The sequence below is a fragment of the Sceloporus occidentalis genome, unplaced genomic scaffold (assembly GCF_023333645.1).
Source record: "Sceloporus occidentalis isolate IW3139 unplaced genomic scaffold, rSceOcc1.0.p SCAF_14, whole genome shotgun sequence".
Lineage (NCBI taxonomy): Eukaryota > Metazoa > Chordata > Lepidosauria > Squamata > Phrynosomatidae > Sceloporus > Sceloporus occidentalis.
The window spans coordinates 15,291,913-15,308,069 of NW_028316994.1; the positions used below are offsets into that span (position 1 = coordinate 15,291,913).

The 16,157-nt window shown below is 43.3% G+C and overlaps 1 protein-coding gene and 1 long non-coding RNA gene across 4 annotated transcripts in view; one reads left to right on the plus strand and one right to left on the minus strand.

The window, feature by feature from the left end:
• Nucleotides 1–15,490, minus strand: part of SLC22A17 (solute carrier family 22 member 17) — an 18,350-nt gene extending 2,860 nt beyond the window's left edge. Inside the window, exons 1-9 of one of the 2 annotated variants that reach the window (XM_089480550.1) lie at nt 14,937–15,490; nt 12,764–13,108; nt 11,143–11,246; nt 9,919–10,073; nt 7,856–8,021; nt 6,076–6,209; nt 5,492–5,597; nt 4,525–4,748; nt 1,587–1,698 (exon numbers count right to left, since the gene is read on the minus strand). In XM_089480550.1, the coding sequence (XP_089336676.1) occupies nt 1,587–1,698; nt 4,525–4,748; nt 5,492–5,597; nt 6,076–6,209; nt 7,856–8,021; nt 9,919–10,073; nt 11,143–11,246; nt 12,764–13,099 (1,337 nt within the window). In that variant the 5' untranslated portion in view covers nt 13,100–13,108; nt 14,937–15,490. The remainder of the gene's footprint in view (nt 1–1,586; nt 1,699–4,524; nt 4,749–5,491; nt 5,598–6,075; nt 6,210–7,855; nt 8,022–9,918; nt 10,074–11,142; nt 11,247–12,763; nt 13,109–14,936) is intronic. The other variant, XM_089480551.1, reaches the window with a different exon arrangement.
• LOC149304211 (uncharacterized) lies at nt 1,642–11,220 on the plus strand. 2 transcript variants are annotated; one of them, XR_016271987.1, is made up of 5 exons: nt 1,642–1,719; nt 4,344–4,478; nt 6,606–6,688; nt 8,350–8,548; nt 11,135–11,220. It is a non-coding gene; the product is annotated as an uncharacterized LOC149304211 (long non-coding RNA). The 2 variants fall into 2 exon arrangements; XR_016271986.1 differs by having other exon boundaries at nt 11,096–11,180.
• Nucleotides 15,491–16,157: the final 667 nt, after the last annotated feature.

Consider the following 16,157-nt stretch of genomic DNA (forward strand, 5'->3'; position numbering starts at 1 on the left):
CACATGTAGCCTGATGGTTACTTTATACAATATTTAAAATAATTTTGTACATGAAACAATGTTCGTGTTCACTGAACCATCTGAAAGCAAAGGTGTCGTCACTATCTCAACCACCCATGTGGATGATTTTCAAATATTTTGGATTTCAGCATTCTGGATAAGGGAGACTGAACCTGTTATCCAAAGTAGTAAAGCATTTATCATTTGTTAGTTTCCCATGAAAGGGCATGGGACCTTGAGGAGTATGAGAAGTCTCATAACACTCTGCTTATGCTGTTCATTGAACAGAAGAAAATGTTATGTGTGACAATGAACAAGGCACCAGAGTTACTGGAAAACCATCCTTCTGCCCTCATGTTTTTCAAGATTTCAGTAAAGTACTTTCCAAGCCTATGCCCCTTTTCATATGGACTAGGAACCTGTGTTTTATTTTTGTTGTGTGTGTCCGCCAATAATTTCTGACTTATGGTGACCCATCATGGGGTTTTCTTGGCAGGATTTGTTCAGAGGAGGTTTGCCATTGCCTTCCCTGAGACTGAGACAATGTGACTTGCCCAAGATCAACCAGTGGGTTCATAGCCCCATAAATATCTGTTTTTATGAAAATAAATTCTGTCCCATACTAACGTCTGTCTATGTGTGGCACAATCTTCTACTGTAAGAGTATTGAAGCTTAGACTGAGAAAGTAGTGGAGCTGGGGAGAGTCTGTAAAAATGAGAGTGGGGAGGTAACTGCAAATGGGTTCATAATTACTGAGAAAGGGAGCAAGAGAAGAAACAAGGCCAGTAAAGGGTGAAGGGTGTTAACATCATCCACTAGGATTTAAAAAAGCATTACGAGACTTTTCTTATCCCAGTGCAAACTCTGAAGTGTATAAAAATGACCCAAGTCCAAAGGAGTGTTTTTTGTGTGCAGAATCAAGTGTTTTCTACTAAAAAATCCAGAAAAAGTGTGGTGAAAGTGAAATAAAAAAGGTAAAATTCAATGTATACATCCTGCATATTTGGGTAGTTCAGTGTACCCCCATTGGAACCAATTACTTTCAAATAAGACCAACTTAATGACAACCAGAGCATATCACTTCTGTTTCACTGCATTGTGGCTGACTGAAAAGCAGCACTGAGACATGCTTTGTCTCAGCCCATTATATCAGATGGGGTAAAAAAAAACCATCAATCCAATTCAGGCTACGTGTATTTTTTGGTCCTAGCTATTTTTGTTTACATAGAAAACCCTCCGGCATAAATGTTGAAACCTAGGAATACTGTTTAAAACAGTGATGGTGACAGTATCACAGAATGATCCAGTGTAGGTCTAGCTCTGTGTGTATTCTCTAAAGAAAATATGATGCTGGCAGATTTAAAATCTCTTCTGGATTAACCATACAATGAACAAAAGCTTAATTAAAATATAGAATGGGGCAAACAGTAATTGAACTTCAGCCAAAGAAACTCTGCAGGAAGGGGTAGACCAGAAGGTAAAAGTTATGTAAACGTGTTTAAACTAAAAACTTGATCATTTTTATCCCAGGCCCCTGTGTCCCCGCTGCCATGCTTTCCAGTCATTCAGCTCTCTCCTGTCTGACCTGATAATGGTGGGGATGACTTCAGAGGCAAAGAAGATACTGAGGGAGCCGGCTGCATGGGATGAGAACAGGCCCAAGATGGAGAATGTCCTCCGTGCAGCATCATTCAGATCTGCAACACAGAGAGAGACAAGTATTGAAGCAGTAGTAATCATGCATGGGAAAATTATTACAATTGTATGTATGGGCAAATGAACCAACCTAATCAAAACATTTGTCATCCAAAGCAGAAATAGTTGCATTAAAATGTATGCAGGCACACCTCAGTTAACAAGCCTTTGATAGTAAAAGTTGTTTTTCCTGAGCAATTTTTTACACCCACCCAATTCCCATTTTGTTCTAATCTGCGGTCTAGCTGAAAGATTTTTAGCAGCATCAGCACCATAAGGCTGGGGAAGGAGGAATGGAGGAACAGATTTTTGGTTTTGGGTTGCAGCAATGTGTCTGGGAGTAAACAATACAGTCGGCCCTTCTTATACACGGATTTTTTATACATGGATTTAAGCATACACGGTTTGAAAATGTTCCCAAAAAGTATAAATTTACTTTGGTTTTCCATTTTTTATAAGGGACACCATTTTGCTATGTCATTATATGTAATGGGACTTGAGCATACATGAATTTTGTTATACACGGGGGATCTTGGAACCAAACCCCAGCGTATAACAAGGGTCCACTGTACAATAAAGAAAGCGTGAGCTAGGGAAAAGGAGAACCATGCTCTTGCTGATTCTACTGTAGCCATGTCTGCCTGCATCCAACAGGCAAGAAGATCATTACTGGGCATTCATGAGCAGCAGAACAGAAAGAGTGAAAATAGATAAGCTTCTCTCACCAGCTCCCCAATCTGCATGTTAAGAAAGCAGAGATCTGCTAAGTTTAGCCACCAAAATGAAAATAATTAAGAAAAGTGGAAACTGGAGAATGAAAAACCTTCAAATGATCTCCAGAACATTAAAAATGTTTTTATCTACTCATACGTGGCTTACCTGGCCCAGTTATTTCATTTCATAGGTGCATATTATTAGTTCTAAATAAAAAAAAATGCTGAAACATGTTGAACTGCTCTCCCTTTTTGTGATGAAAGAACCCATCCCTATTCTTCCATTCCATTTCTGCCTATTAAAGCAGTAATGCCCAAAAATGAATCTATCTTGTTAACTGAAGTATACAGGAAAAAGATGTATTTACATCATGGATTATCAGTAATTATATTCAGTTTTGAAGGGTCTGGAAACCATGCCCTATGAGGAACGAATTAGGGAGCTGGGGATGTTTAGCCTGGCGAAGAGACGGTTAAGAGGTGATATGATAGTCCTGTTTAAATACTTGAAGGGATGTCATATTGAGGAGGGAACAAGCTTGTTTTCTGCTGCTCCAGAGAACAGGACACGGAGCAATGGATGCAAGCTCCAGGAGAAGAGATTCCAGCTCAACATTAGGAGGAACTTCCTGAGAGTAAGGGCTGTTCGACAGGGGAACACACTCCTTCCTCAGAGTGTAGTGGAGTCTCCTTCCTTAGAGGTCTTTAAACAGAGGCTGGATGGCCATCTATCAGGGATGCTTTGATTTGGATTTCCTGCATGGCAGGGGGTTGGACTGGATGGCCCTTGCGGTCTCTTCCAACTATGATTTTATGATTCATCGCAGGTCAACCATGAAACTAATGGCTTTATGCTCACCTACTGATAGGCTGAATATATAGGACAAGGACTATACCACTCCAATACCTTGTATGTCTAGCATCTGGAGATGTTCCTTTTGAGGAATACCAATTCTCAGAAGTCTCAGGCGGATGCTGGAAATAGGTAGCCCCAGCAAATAATGTCTCCAAGATCTAGACATATGATATATTTGTTGTACTCCTTAGACAGTGGGGAGAGCCCAGAAAAGTTCAACCAAAATGACCCAAGGAACTGGAACAGCTTCTCCAAGAGGTGACCACATGATTGGGGCCTTTTACTTTAAGAGATAAAGGGAGTCATGACCAGAGATTATCCAACAATGCAAGTGTAAAAAAATGGGCATGGTGAAGTCATCCATTCTCATTACTGGACCTCAAGAGCCATCCGACAGAATTACTTAAGCGTACATTCAGGACAGGGAAAGTAAGAGTCCTCCTCACAGCAGATAATTGACTTAATAGGAATTTGCTGTCACCAGCTTAGACAGTTTTAAAAGGGGATTAGACAAATGCAAGGCGAAGGAGAGAACTTTCACTGATTATCAGCTGTTGTGTGAGTATGTGCTTTAAAGTCGCCTGTTGATTTATGGTGTCCCCATGAATTTCATAGGGGTTTTTTTCAGCAAGGAATACTCATAAGTGGTTTTGCCTGTGTGGGGGCTTCCTAGAAGCATCTGGGAGGAGAATCTAGCTTCTCTGGATGCAAACCAGAGCTGAGTTTGCAGCCTGATTTCTGGGTTTTATTTAGCCTCAGATCCCCTTTCTCTAGCTAATGGCTGGGGAAGATAGAGAAGAAACCAGTAGAGTGAATGTGATACCTCAATCCTTGATAAACTCCAGACTGGGCAGCATATGGTACGTGGGCTACATGCTGCCACTTATTTTTGTGGCCACCAGAGAATCCTACTCATACCATTCAAAAACTTTATCTTTTTTGAAAAAATTAGAACAGTAGCTCCCCTATAAAACAAAACAAAGCCACCACACTACTTTTTGCACAGTAAAGAATTAAAATTGGATGGATGGGCTGGGGTTAAAGAAGTGAGTTCTGGTCATTTGTTTTTCATTTTTAGCATTGGCAAGGGTGGCCTGCAGAAGATCCTGTAGAGGGAGAGTGAGGACTGGTCCCCAGACTAGCCAAAGATGATGACTCCTGAACTACGAGGTCTTTCATATGATCTACCAGCACTCAGCACCACCATAAACAGGTCAGCAAGCATCCAATTCTCCACTCAGCCAGTCCATGAGACTTACACTCTCCCAGGCCCAGCAAGATAAGAGAGGCGATGCCGGTTAAAGTGGTGGTGAGGAGTAAAATCCCACGGCGTCCGTACCGGTCAACACTCAGGCACAGGAAGAGGCAGGCTAGGCCCGCACTGCCGGTCGACAGCAGGTACGAGAGGTAGAACTTGGCATGCGGATCCTCCAGGGATTCCCATGCAAGTTGGTAACAGTGGCAGATGGCATGGGCTATAAACCTGCAGCGGGGAGGAGGAGGTGGCAGAGACCAAAAATGAAAGGACAGCACAGCTCATTATATACTTTCCACCTGTCTGTTAAAATAAGACAGCCATGACATGGATAGAGAAATACAAATTCCTTTCTTTGTGTGCATATACATGTTGAATCTCCCTTATCCAGAATTTTGAAATACCCCAAAAACTAAAACTCTTTTCATGGGTGGCTGAGACAGTGACACATTTGTTTTCTCACAGTTCAATGTACACAGTTTGTTTCATGCCAAAAATATATTATTAAAATATTATGTTATGTATAAAATTCCCTTCAGACTATGGGTATAAGGTGTATATGAAACATAAAAGAATTTTGTGTTTAGACTTGGGGGTCCCATTTCCAAGATACCTTATTATGTACATATAAATAGAGGTATTCCAAAATACTTCTGGTCCCAAACATTTTGGATAAGGAATGCTCAACCAGTATGTGTAACATATCGGCAGTTCTTTATACAAACACTTGTACAAAGGATAGATGCACCCCAATATTTATTTTCATTCATTCCACTTTCCAATATTTTTTACTTCATTATACTATATACATGCAGGTGCAACCTGTTCCTCTTTCCCATTTTTAGGTTCCCCCTCCCCACCATCTTCAAAGGGTTTTCTCCTCTAGCATCCTGTTACATATCTCTCCCATCTTGTCCCTCCACTCCCAGCAATGCCTGGTTCCCAGGGACATCATGTCAGGAGCAACTTACGTGGTAAAACCAAGGATGAGAACATTTTTCCAGATGTTTCTGCAGGATAGCATAGCACGGAGGGAGATTTGGGCCGCAGCAGGGAGGTGGCAGGCATTGTCAAGTTCTTCAAAAAAGGAGAAGACGTAGAAGGAATTTCAGGGGACGCATTAAAAGAGAAGGGCAGAAGGAACACCACACAATGCTTGACACAACTTTTTTTAAGCACAGAGGGACCCAGGACAAGGAAGAGGAACCTGTGGTCCTCCAGATGTCATTCAACTATGACTCCCATCATTCTTCACCTTTAACCAAACTGGCACAAGCTGATGGGAATGGCAGCTCATCACCATCTGGAGGGCCACAGGATGGAGGTAGCCCAGTTCATCTGGGCCCTCACAGAATCCAAGGGTTAGAAGAGATAGGGAGGGAAATCTAGTCCAACTCTTTCCCATGCAGGAATATACAACTAAAACACTCCTGAGAGATGGTCATTCATCCTCTGATTAAAAACAAGAGTCCACCACCTTCCGAGGTTCTCTGATGAGAAGCTTGACATCAGCTTATATTTGATAAAAGGCCTTTTGGCATCTTTCAAGACTTACCAGCTAGTGCTTCTTGAGCATCAGACTCCTGGGCACCACCTCCCTGGGCAAGGTCTATCAGAATCTCCTTGGCTTGAGCTGTGCGGTGAGTGGCCAAAAGCCAACGGGGCGATTCGGGGTAAAATCCAGGGCAGCTAGGAAAGAATGGTGAGGGGGGAATTGGGTATCAGGGACACAAACTTTGACAACCTTATAATTGGAATGGGCTGTCTTCAGACTGCAGGTGGGCAACTGTGATTTGCCCAACTCACATCAGCCCTAAGCAATGATGAGGGATTATGGGAACTACAGTTTACAAACATTGGGTGGGACAAAGTTGTCAACCTCTTTCTTTTAGTGTTACAGTCTTCCTCTGAGGCTCAGAGAATGTGACTTGCCCAAGATCACCCAGTGGGTTTCCATGTTTGAGCTGATTTTTGAACCCTGTTCTCCAGAGTCGTAGTTCAACTTTCAAACCTCTACACCACATGAGTGGGTTAGGCAGTAGTTAATGGTGATGTTCAATCCTGCCCTGCTTTGTGTTCCCCTAGACAAAAATACAGGAGGTATTGACACAACTGATGGGGACTTGTTGATTGTGGCACCAAGTCTGTGGAACACCCTTCAAAAGGAGGTTAGTCTGTCTCCATCTCTGCTTACTGATGGCCTTTTTGGAGTGATGTGTCTTCATATTGAATAAAACCCATGGTTATTTTACAAAATAACTGCTTCACTACTAAGCATTTTTCAAAGACAAAGGCCTCTGCATGTTATTTAAAAGCAACAAAAAGTCTTGTGGCACCTTAAATGTTGTTTCATTTGGCAGAATATTATACACTTAACCTGGGAAGGTGGGAATTACATTTAACTGACATCAAACAGTGATCATTTCCTTAACAGCAGCCATTAAAATACAATAGTTGGCTGGTGAAACAGACATTATCACACTAATGAACAGATTAAAACTTGTTGCATGATAAAAGCCTTACTCTCTATTCCTGCCACAGAAGATAAGGATGAGCCTTGTGATTAACTCTTGTTTGGTTGTTTTGCATTGGCATCTGTCCCTGAATTTCTTTTGTTCAAGGATAGCCACCTTAAGGTGTAGACAGGGGTGTGGCAATAGAGGATCCTGTGTACTTAAATATTTAGTAGTGAAGTATTCAAGCTACTCGAGTACTTAAGATTTTCTCCAGGTCAGGCATAGGTGGCAAGGAGTGTTGCTAATTTTCAAAATAGCTGTAAGGGACAGTCAAAATTCATAACATGCAGGGTTGACCATTAAGAAGTAGATATTAACATTATCTTTCCCTAAACAGCAAATAAAAGCATTGATTTCAGTTAACCTAAGTTGCCTATGCACTGTAGAAATAATCCAGTTTGATACCACTTTTTCTGCCATGGCTCAATGCTGTGAAATTCTGGGAATTGTAGTTTTGTGAGACATTTAACCTTTTCTGTCAGAGAGCTCTGGTCTGGAGCCACAACAAACTACAGTTCCCAGAATTCTACAGTATTGAGCCATGGCAGTAAAAGTAGGGTCAAAGTGGATTATTTCTGCAGTGAGAATGCAACCCACATCAGGCATTTCTCTGTAAAATTAACACATTGCCTACATTCAGAAACTACATGACACACCATGAATTTGAAGGTAGCTAACATCATCAAGAAAAACAACAACAATAAACACCCAGATGGAGCTCTTTTGGCAGGAGAGATTATGTAATTAAGGGAAGAGAAAGACTGATAAAAGCGGGGGGGGGGGGGTTGGAGAGATTATAGTGATGCAACCCTAACTTACCCATATAGCAGGCAAAGCCCAAGCCCCGAGGACATCACACCCTGTAGGACCCGCCAGCTGCCACAAGCCAATGCCAGCCCTAGAAGTAGGAAATGGCCTCCAACCATGAGGAGGTCTCCTGCCATGGCCACTGGCAGCCGCTGGGGAGGACAGCACAGTTCCAACCCTTTAAAAAAAGGAGGGGGGGGGGAAATAAAAGAAAGCCTTCAACCAACCATTCTCTTTATGTTCCCTCCATGTTTCGGGTTGTCTATATGCCCTTCTTGTCTCGATCATATGTGTGGCTTGCCTCTTCTGCAGGGAAAGTAGTGGCCTTGTTTACATGTGGTGTTCTGCCCTGAGTTCGCCTTGGGCTCACTGTGTTGAATGTCTTTATGATGCCCACACCCAATTCAGGACTTCCTCCCTTTAACGTGTGTTTAAATAACTCACCTTTTGCTGTATGTTTTTGTCTCTGTTTGCAGTGATGATTGTGTCTGCTTTTTCATTTTCAGACCCTGCAAGCTGCCTGCCACTACCGTAGCAGGTGCAAGGCACCTTGAGGTCAGAACGATGCACCAAGCATTGATAGCATTGCTGGGCACCTCGTTCTCACCTCGGTAGTGGCACTGGATGATGAATGAGTGCCACATGGGAAGCCAGTAACCCATTGTTTGTGACAAGCACCAAAAACCCACAGCAGGAGGAGAGCAGGTAATAGGCAAATTCAAGGGGAATTTGTAGACCAAATACTTTGTGAGCAGCTTGGAGTATTCTGGCAAATGTAGACGTGTCCAGTGAGAGCCTCATAACTGTTTCACATATCCCTGCAGAAGAGGCTAACCACACTGATGAACTGATGATTGAGACAGAAAGAGTAGAGCAGGCAGGTGAGTAGTAGAAGAGACAGACAAATGTGATGAGGAGAACATTTCAAATCTGCATGGAATATTTATAGCTAGAAGAACATTTCCTCTGTTGATTGTACAGTTTTGAAATGTTATTTTCTGAACTATGCCTTCCAGAATATCCCAAGCTATTTCCAAGGAATGCAAATACAGTCGGCCCTTTTTATACACAGTTTGAAAATGTTCAAAAAAGTATAAATTTCAAACCTTGATTTTCCATTTTTAATAAGGGACACCATTTTGTTATGTCATTACATTTAATGGAACTTGAGCACTCACAGATTTTTTTATCCACGGGGGATCTTGAAACCAAACCCCAGCGTATAACAAGACTCCACTGTATAATTTTAACAATAAAAGAGTTCAAAAGCACAGGAATAAAACACCAGGTGGAAACACAGTACTAATGGCACAGCCTGAATTAAAAAGGTCTAAACAAAAAAGACCCTACACTTCTGCGAAGTATCTAAAATTGTTAAGATCTGGGTGCTGCACAGATAATACCACTGAGCAGTGGATATTCTCTCAAGCCAGGACACTGTTACAGAGAAGGTATGACTCCCTTTCACTGTCTATTTAATTTCGCTACGAATAAGTATCTGAAAAAAGGTTCCCTCAGATAAAGTGAAAGGTTTTAATGGGCTTGTCATTATGATTGCAGCCAGGGGCATTTCTAGAGGGCGGATGTCTGCCTTCCGATGTGGAGTGTACTACTACACTTCTCTGTCGGTAGACTTGGACTTCCAGAGACTGAAGATCTTAGGAACAGCCTGGTCCATTTGTCCAGAGCAAGTAAGGAGGCTGCTTGGAATTCCTGTCAGCACACCATGGCAAACTCTTGGAGGCCTCTCCCATCACTTAATAGTGCCTGGACTCATTCAGGACTTTTGAAGAAGGCAGGTAGACCGGAATACCCCAGGACATGGACAGTCTCCAGCCATTGGCAGCAAGTAGACAAAAGCCTTTCTGTCCTATAGCACCCATTCTGCTCCTGAGGGACCATTGATCTGAGCCTGGTGGTGACAGCGTGAGTTACCGCACTAGGATGATACCAACCCTAGCAATGCCACAGATTGCAGCTGATGACTGGCCTGAACCAATGAATTCAAATCTGCAAGCCCCAGGAAAAACATAAAGGAAGCATGAGGTCAGACTAAGACAGGAAGGAATACTCACGGCTAAGGTAGAGGGCAAGCTGCATGCCACCCAACATTGCCCCCCAGAGACAACGACCCAACATGAACACAGAGGGTGAGGCAGCAAATGCAGCCAAAATGCCTGCAGGGCAGCCAAGAGCAAGTGCCAGGAGAAGAGTGCTACGCCGTCCCACACTGCAGACAAGAAACACAAGAAGTTACTCCAACATCCATTTTCTTATTCTTTCCTTTCCATTCTGAAGTGTGTGACGGTTCCTTACTCCTGTCCATTCAGAAATATCTCACTTTCCTCTGGCAGAAAAAGCAAGCCACAGTGATGATTAAGGCAAAGAGGGTGGCCACTTCAGCTAAACAAAAAATTAGTGTGTGTTTGTGTGTTGTGCACTTTCAAGTCGCTTCCAACTTATGACAACCCTAAGGCGAACCTATCATGAGGTTTTCTTGGCAGAGGAAGTTTGCAGTTGTCTTCCTCTGAGGCTGAGAGCATGTGACTTGCCCAATGTCACCCAATGAGTTTCATAGCTGAGCGGGAACTGAACCCTGGTCTCCAAAATCATAGTCCACCACTCAAACTGCTATGCCATACTGGCTCAAACAAAAACTTTAGCATGTTTTAACTTCTGAACTGCCCTCACTGAGAAGAATGAGAAATGAAAGGGAACTAGATGAAACAAATTTGGGAGAAACAATGTGCTTACAAATTCCCATTCAAATTTTGTTACCAAGATTCCAATTTTATGTTTTTTAAATTCTGATTTCTTGCAATCTACCCAGTGGTTCGCCTTAAGGGTTGCCCTAAGTCAGAAACAACTTGAAGTCACACAACAACAATGCCTCTCTGCCCTGCATGCAGGAGACAATTCTGCCACTAGGTGTTCCATCACCTGCGAGTTTTGCTAAGGAGGGGCACATTGGGATGTGTCAGGAGTAGAGCTTGAAAAGGTTACTTTTTTTCAATTACAACTTCCATCTCTTTGTCACTTCCAATACAGGAATCCTGGGATCTGTAGTTTTACAAGGTCTTTAACCTTCACTGCCAAAGACTGCAGGTGCCTCACAAAACTACAGATCCCAGGATTCTGTAGGATGAAGCCATGGCAGCTAAAGTGGTGTCAAACTGCATTATTTCTGCACTGCAGATGTACGACAAGTTCTGGAAAACTTTAGCTTTACACCTTGATAATCTTTCTCCCCAGTTTCTCGTCCTAACACCAATCCCAACAATATTCCAACAGAGTCTTACCTGTCTGCTAAGTGACCCAGAAAAAGGGCTCCAGCAGCAAATCCCAGGAGGAAACAGAGCTGCTCCAAGGGGACAACCCACGCTCGAGAACAGTCCAAGGACCACTAAAGAGAAATGAAGATGAGAAGCAGGAAGAATGATAGAATAACAGACAACAAGGACCTTTTTGGTACAAAAGGAACAAAGTTATCTCCCCTCCAAGTCAAAAGTCACTGTATCTTTGGCTGGTTAAGTTATTTTGGCACCTGCAGGACCAAAACTTACAAATATGTTTCTTCTATTTCCTGGCAGTAAAAATATGGTGAATAACTAACAATCTGTTGCCCTTCTGTGTCCCCCTAAATGGGAGGGTTCCCTGGGGCAGCTGACTTGGTCTGCCAAATGGTTGGGCCAACTCTGACCTGGATGATAACTAAAATAAAAAATGTACACAGTGTTTTCAACCAACACGGTCTAGCCGTTACAGCTCATTGCAAAGAGAAGGAAGTCCAAGCAGGCCTAGCATTCTTCGTAGGCACTCTGCACATGGTCAGAACCCTCCTCTATCTTAATGACTATTTCATGGGATCAAGAACTGAGGCCAGCACTAAAAACCGGTTTGGTGTGTGTTTAAAATTAAACACTCCCTGTAGGAGTGAAAGAATGTAACAGTGCAGGCCTAGGAGCAAGGTAGCCCAGGTGTGCCATTAAAAAAACAAAACATTTATCTTGCTCTTCTTTCAAAGAATTCAAAAGGAGAACACATAGTTCTTTCTGCTTCACCAATTTAATTCTCACAGCAAATTTTGTGGGGTTAAACTGCCAAAGAGATAGTGGTGGACCCAAAGTCACCTACTGTGCTTCTTGAGGAATCTGAACCCACGACTCTTTGATCCAAGAATGACATTTTATTCATTATGACACACTAAATCCATGGGGCACATCAGAGTAAAAGTGGAGACTGGAAGCAGTACCCTTTTTTTGGAGTACAATCTGAAAACCCCCTGGGTGACCTGGGGCAAGTCACACTCTCTCAGCCTCAGAGGAAGGCAATGGCAACCCCTCACCCCAAAGAAACATGCTAAGAAAACCCTATGATAGAGTAGCCTTAGGGTACCTATAAGGTGGATATGACTTGAAGGGACACAACAACAACAACAAAAGTGTCTATAAAAGTGTCTGCCAGCATGTGTTTGCACACCTTCAAGTCACCTGTTGACTTATAACAATCCCATGAATTTTACAGGGTTTTCTCAGGCAAAGAATACTCAGTGGGGGTTTTGCCAGTTCCTTCCTCTGAAATACAGCCTATACCTGGTATCCATTGGTGATCTCACCTCCAAGGACTAACCAGAGCTGATACTGCTTACCTTGCAAGATCAGAAGAGATCGGATGCCTTTATGGTATCTAGGCCTTCCGCCAGCATGACCACTGGATTTTTAAACCCACAACACTCTGAGATACTAACTCTGGGGAGTTGAGTGGCAGAAAAAAAGCAGGTACTTTTTTGGACCTCAACTTCCAGCATACCTATTGCCAGCATGGCAAGTGGCCATTCTAGTATGGATATTCTAGGATTTGTAGCCCAAAAAAGTAAGCTCCATGAAAAAAGGGGGGGAAAGCAGCATTGTGATGTCTCACCTCAGTGACTGGATTGCTGGTGAGTGCTGGGAGTGCTCCATATTCCCAGTTTTGACAGTGGGCATCCTGGCAAGTGGTGTTCTCGGGCAGCTTGGTGCCATTGGGGTCCCGACAGTGCCGCGGAGGTGTGAGGGTGAAGAGGGCATCAGAGCCATCCCCAAGTCCCAGGAGAAGGCAGGGCAGACAACTCAGGGCCAGGAGGAGACGCTGGCGCCGCCCCCCTGCTCCCAGCCGCCCCAGCAGCCATTCAAAGGATGGGGGCCCCGCTTCAGAGGTGGGGGCTGCAAAGTCCCTTCGTGGGGCCCCAGGGTCTGGCGTTGGAGGGCTGGTATCCATGGGCAGCCTCTGTGGAGAGAAAGAGGGAAGAAGGCAGTTAAATCTACAAGCAAGGGGCAAAAGAAAGGGAAGGGAGGAAAAGTGAGGAGGATGGAGAAAGAAGGGGAAGAAGAAAAGGAAAAATGAGTATCAGAGAGAAAAGAGTATCAGCGGAAAAAGTGGGCGAATAGACAGGAAGAGTGGATAGGAAACAAAAGGCAAAAGGCTGGAAGAAGGGGAAATGGTATGAAAAAGGTATGAAAAGGGAGGGAAGGAGGAGGAAGACAAGGAGGATAAGATGAATATCAGAGAGAAGCATGTCAATGAAAAGGCGGGTGAACAGACAGCAAGAATGGATAATGGGTGAGGAAAAGAAAAGAAGAGGAAGTAGGAGAAATGGTATGGAAAAGGTATGAAAATGGAGGGAAAGAGGCAGAAGACAGGAAGGAAAAGATGAACAATAGTGAGAAAAGAATATCAAGAATAAAGGTGAGCGAATAGACAGGAAAGGTGGAAAATGAGTGGGGAATAGAAAACACAAGACAAGAGAAGACAAGAAGGTGAAGTAGTAGAAGAAGGGCTAATGGTGTGAAAAAGGTATGGAAATGGAGGGAAGTAGGAGTAAAACAGGGAGGAAAAGAGAAGAGTATCAGTGAGAAGATGGATGAATAGACAGGAAGAGTGGACAATGAAAGTAATAGAAAAGACAAGAAAAGAAAAAAGGCAAAGGGCAGGGAGAAAGGGAAATGGTATGAAAAAGGTATGAAAATGGGGGGAGAAGGAGGAAGAGATTGAGGAAAAGATGAATAGAAGCAAGAAAAGAATATCAATGAGAAAGTGAGAAAAACCTAGAAAAGAAGGTGAAAGGAAGAAAAGGAAACAGTAGGAAAAAGGTATGGAAATGGAGAGAAGGAGGCGGAAGACAAGGAGGAAAAGAGGAACAGAAATAAGAAAAGAAAGATCAGCAATAAGGTGGATGGATAGACAGGAAGACTGGATAATAAGTAAGTAAACGAAAAGAAAGTAAAGGAAAAGAAAAGGTGAAGGGCAGGAAGAAGGGGGAAATGGTATGAAAAAAGGTATGGAAATGGTGGAAAGGAGGAGGAAAACAGGGAGGAAAAGAGAAAAGAGTATCAGTGAGAAGGTGGGTTATGAGGCAGGAAGAGTGGATAATGAGTAATAGAAAAGAAAAGAAAGGTGAAAGGCAGGAAGAAGGGGAAATGGTATGAAAGAAAGGTACGGAAATGGAGGAAAGGAGGAGGAAAAGAAGTAGAAAAGATAAAGGGCAGAGAGAAAAGATTATGGATAATGGGTTTGGAATAGAAAAGAGAGGAAGAATGGAGTAAAGGGGGAAAGTGAGAGGAAGGAGGGAAATAAAAAGGGATGTAGACGGAAAAGGGGGATCAGGGAGATGTGGAAGATATGAAAGAGAAGGGGAAGGGGCTGAGGAAAAGCTCAAGGGCAAATGCTACCCAGATGAATGAATATATATATATATATATATATATATATATATATATATTATATGGGTCTGATTTGGGGTTGGAAAAAAATGGTGGGTGAGGTCCCTCCAGCAGCAAAAAAGAGAAGGAATGGGGAAGGGAGGGAGGAGGAAAGATGGTCTCCTATGGAAGGAGGGATGGGGAAAGGGGTGTGTGGAGGAAGAATAGGAGAGAAGAAGGGGAGGCCCCTTCTTCTTTCTCTCTCGGGGTCCCAGAAATGGAGGTAGAAGGAGGGCATAGAAATATAGAAAAGGAGAGAAAGAGGGAGGAAAAGGGGAACGCGAAAGGCTGGGAGGAGGAGGAGAGAGGAGGGAAGGATGGAGGGGTGGAGGAGAGGGAAAAGGTCGGGGACCCACCACCAGGAGCCGGCCGAGGGAGGCTCAGTGGGCCCCGGGCCCCTCCAGAAGAGGGCCTCCATGGCCCCTCAAAGCCCCGGCCTAAAGTAGCCAGCCCTGCCGGGAAAGAGGGAGGCTCCCCGGCCTTCTTCTCCCGACTGAGGCGGACTCAGGGAACGGAGCCCGGATGCGTCACTAACATAACCCCCTTCTTCTCCTCCTTCTCCTTCTCCTCCACATTCCTCCCGCCCATTTCAGATTAATGAATCTGGATTAACCCCTCCTTTTCCTGCTGGTTGAGTTTCCCATGGGGCTGTGTCCACACTTCATAGATAACCCGTTTTGAAAGCGCTTTAACTGCTTTGTCTGCCTGCTATGGAATTCTGGGAAGTCCAGATCTCCACTGGCCGCTTTTTATGACAAGCAAAAGTGATTTCACCCCAGGAATATTTGGCCAATATATCCTTTTAAAGAGTCCCCCTCCCCTTTACTCGGGGCTTATCATCATTAGCAAATATTGGCTACTTCAAGAGAAGTGTCTCATTGAACTACAAATCCCATAATTCCATAGCACGGAGCCATGGCAGTTAAAGCAGTGCCAGGCTGCATTAGTTCTGCAATGCAGAAGCAGCCTGCCTCACAAGGTTGTTGTGTCAGGAGGATGTGGAGGGAGAAGAAGAGCCCTTATTTTTGTAAACTTTTAATTGCAAGTTTTTAGACTGTTTGCTGCTTTGGGTCCCAAGTCTGGGAGAAAAGAGGGATACAAATTAATATAATAAATAAATACATACATAAAATCATCTTCTTAAACTCCTGACAGAAAGGATGAAGCATCCATGAATTTACACATCACCTAAAACGAGGGTTGCCACAGTTGAAACTAGCAAATGCCCCTCTACCTTTAATGGTTGTGTAGAAGAGGGAATTTCAGCAGGTGTTGCAGGTCACACAACCAGGCGGCAAACAACAACATGCTAAAAAAGTCCTTTTCTACACAACCATGAAAGCTAAATGGTACCTGTCCAATTTCCACTCCAGCAACTGCTCAAAAACCCATTTTAAAAAGCAAATGAAATGAGAAAACAGCCTTTAAACACACCCAATCTTTATGCGGTTTTATAATCTGCTGTTTGAGTCCAGAACCTGTTTTTGCACATTTTTAAAGATTTTGTATTTTTAACCTTTTGACTGATGTGATGAATTTCATTCTGATTTGAAAATTGTATTTTTTTTAGAGTAACT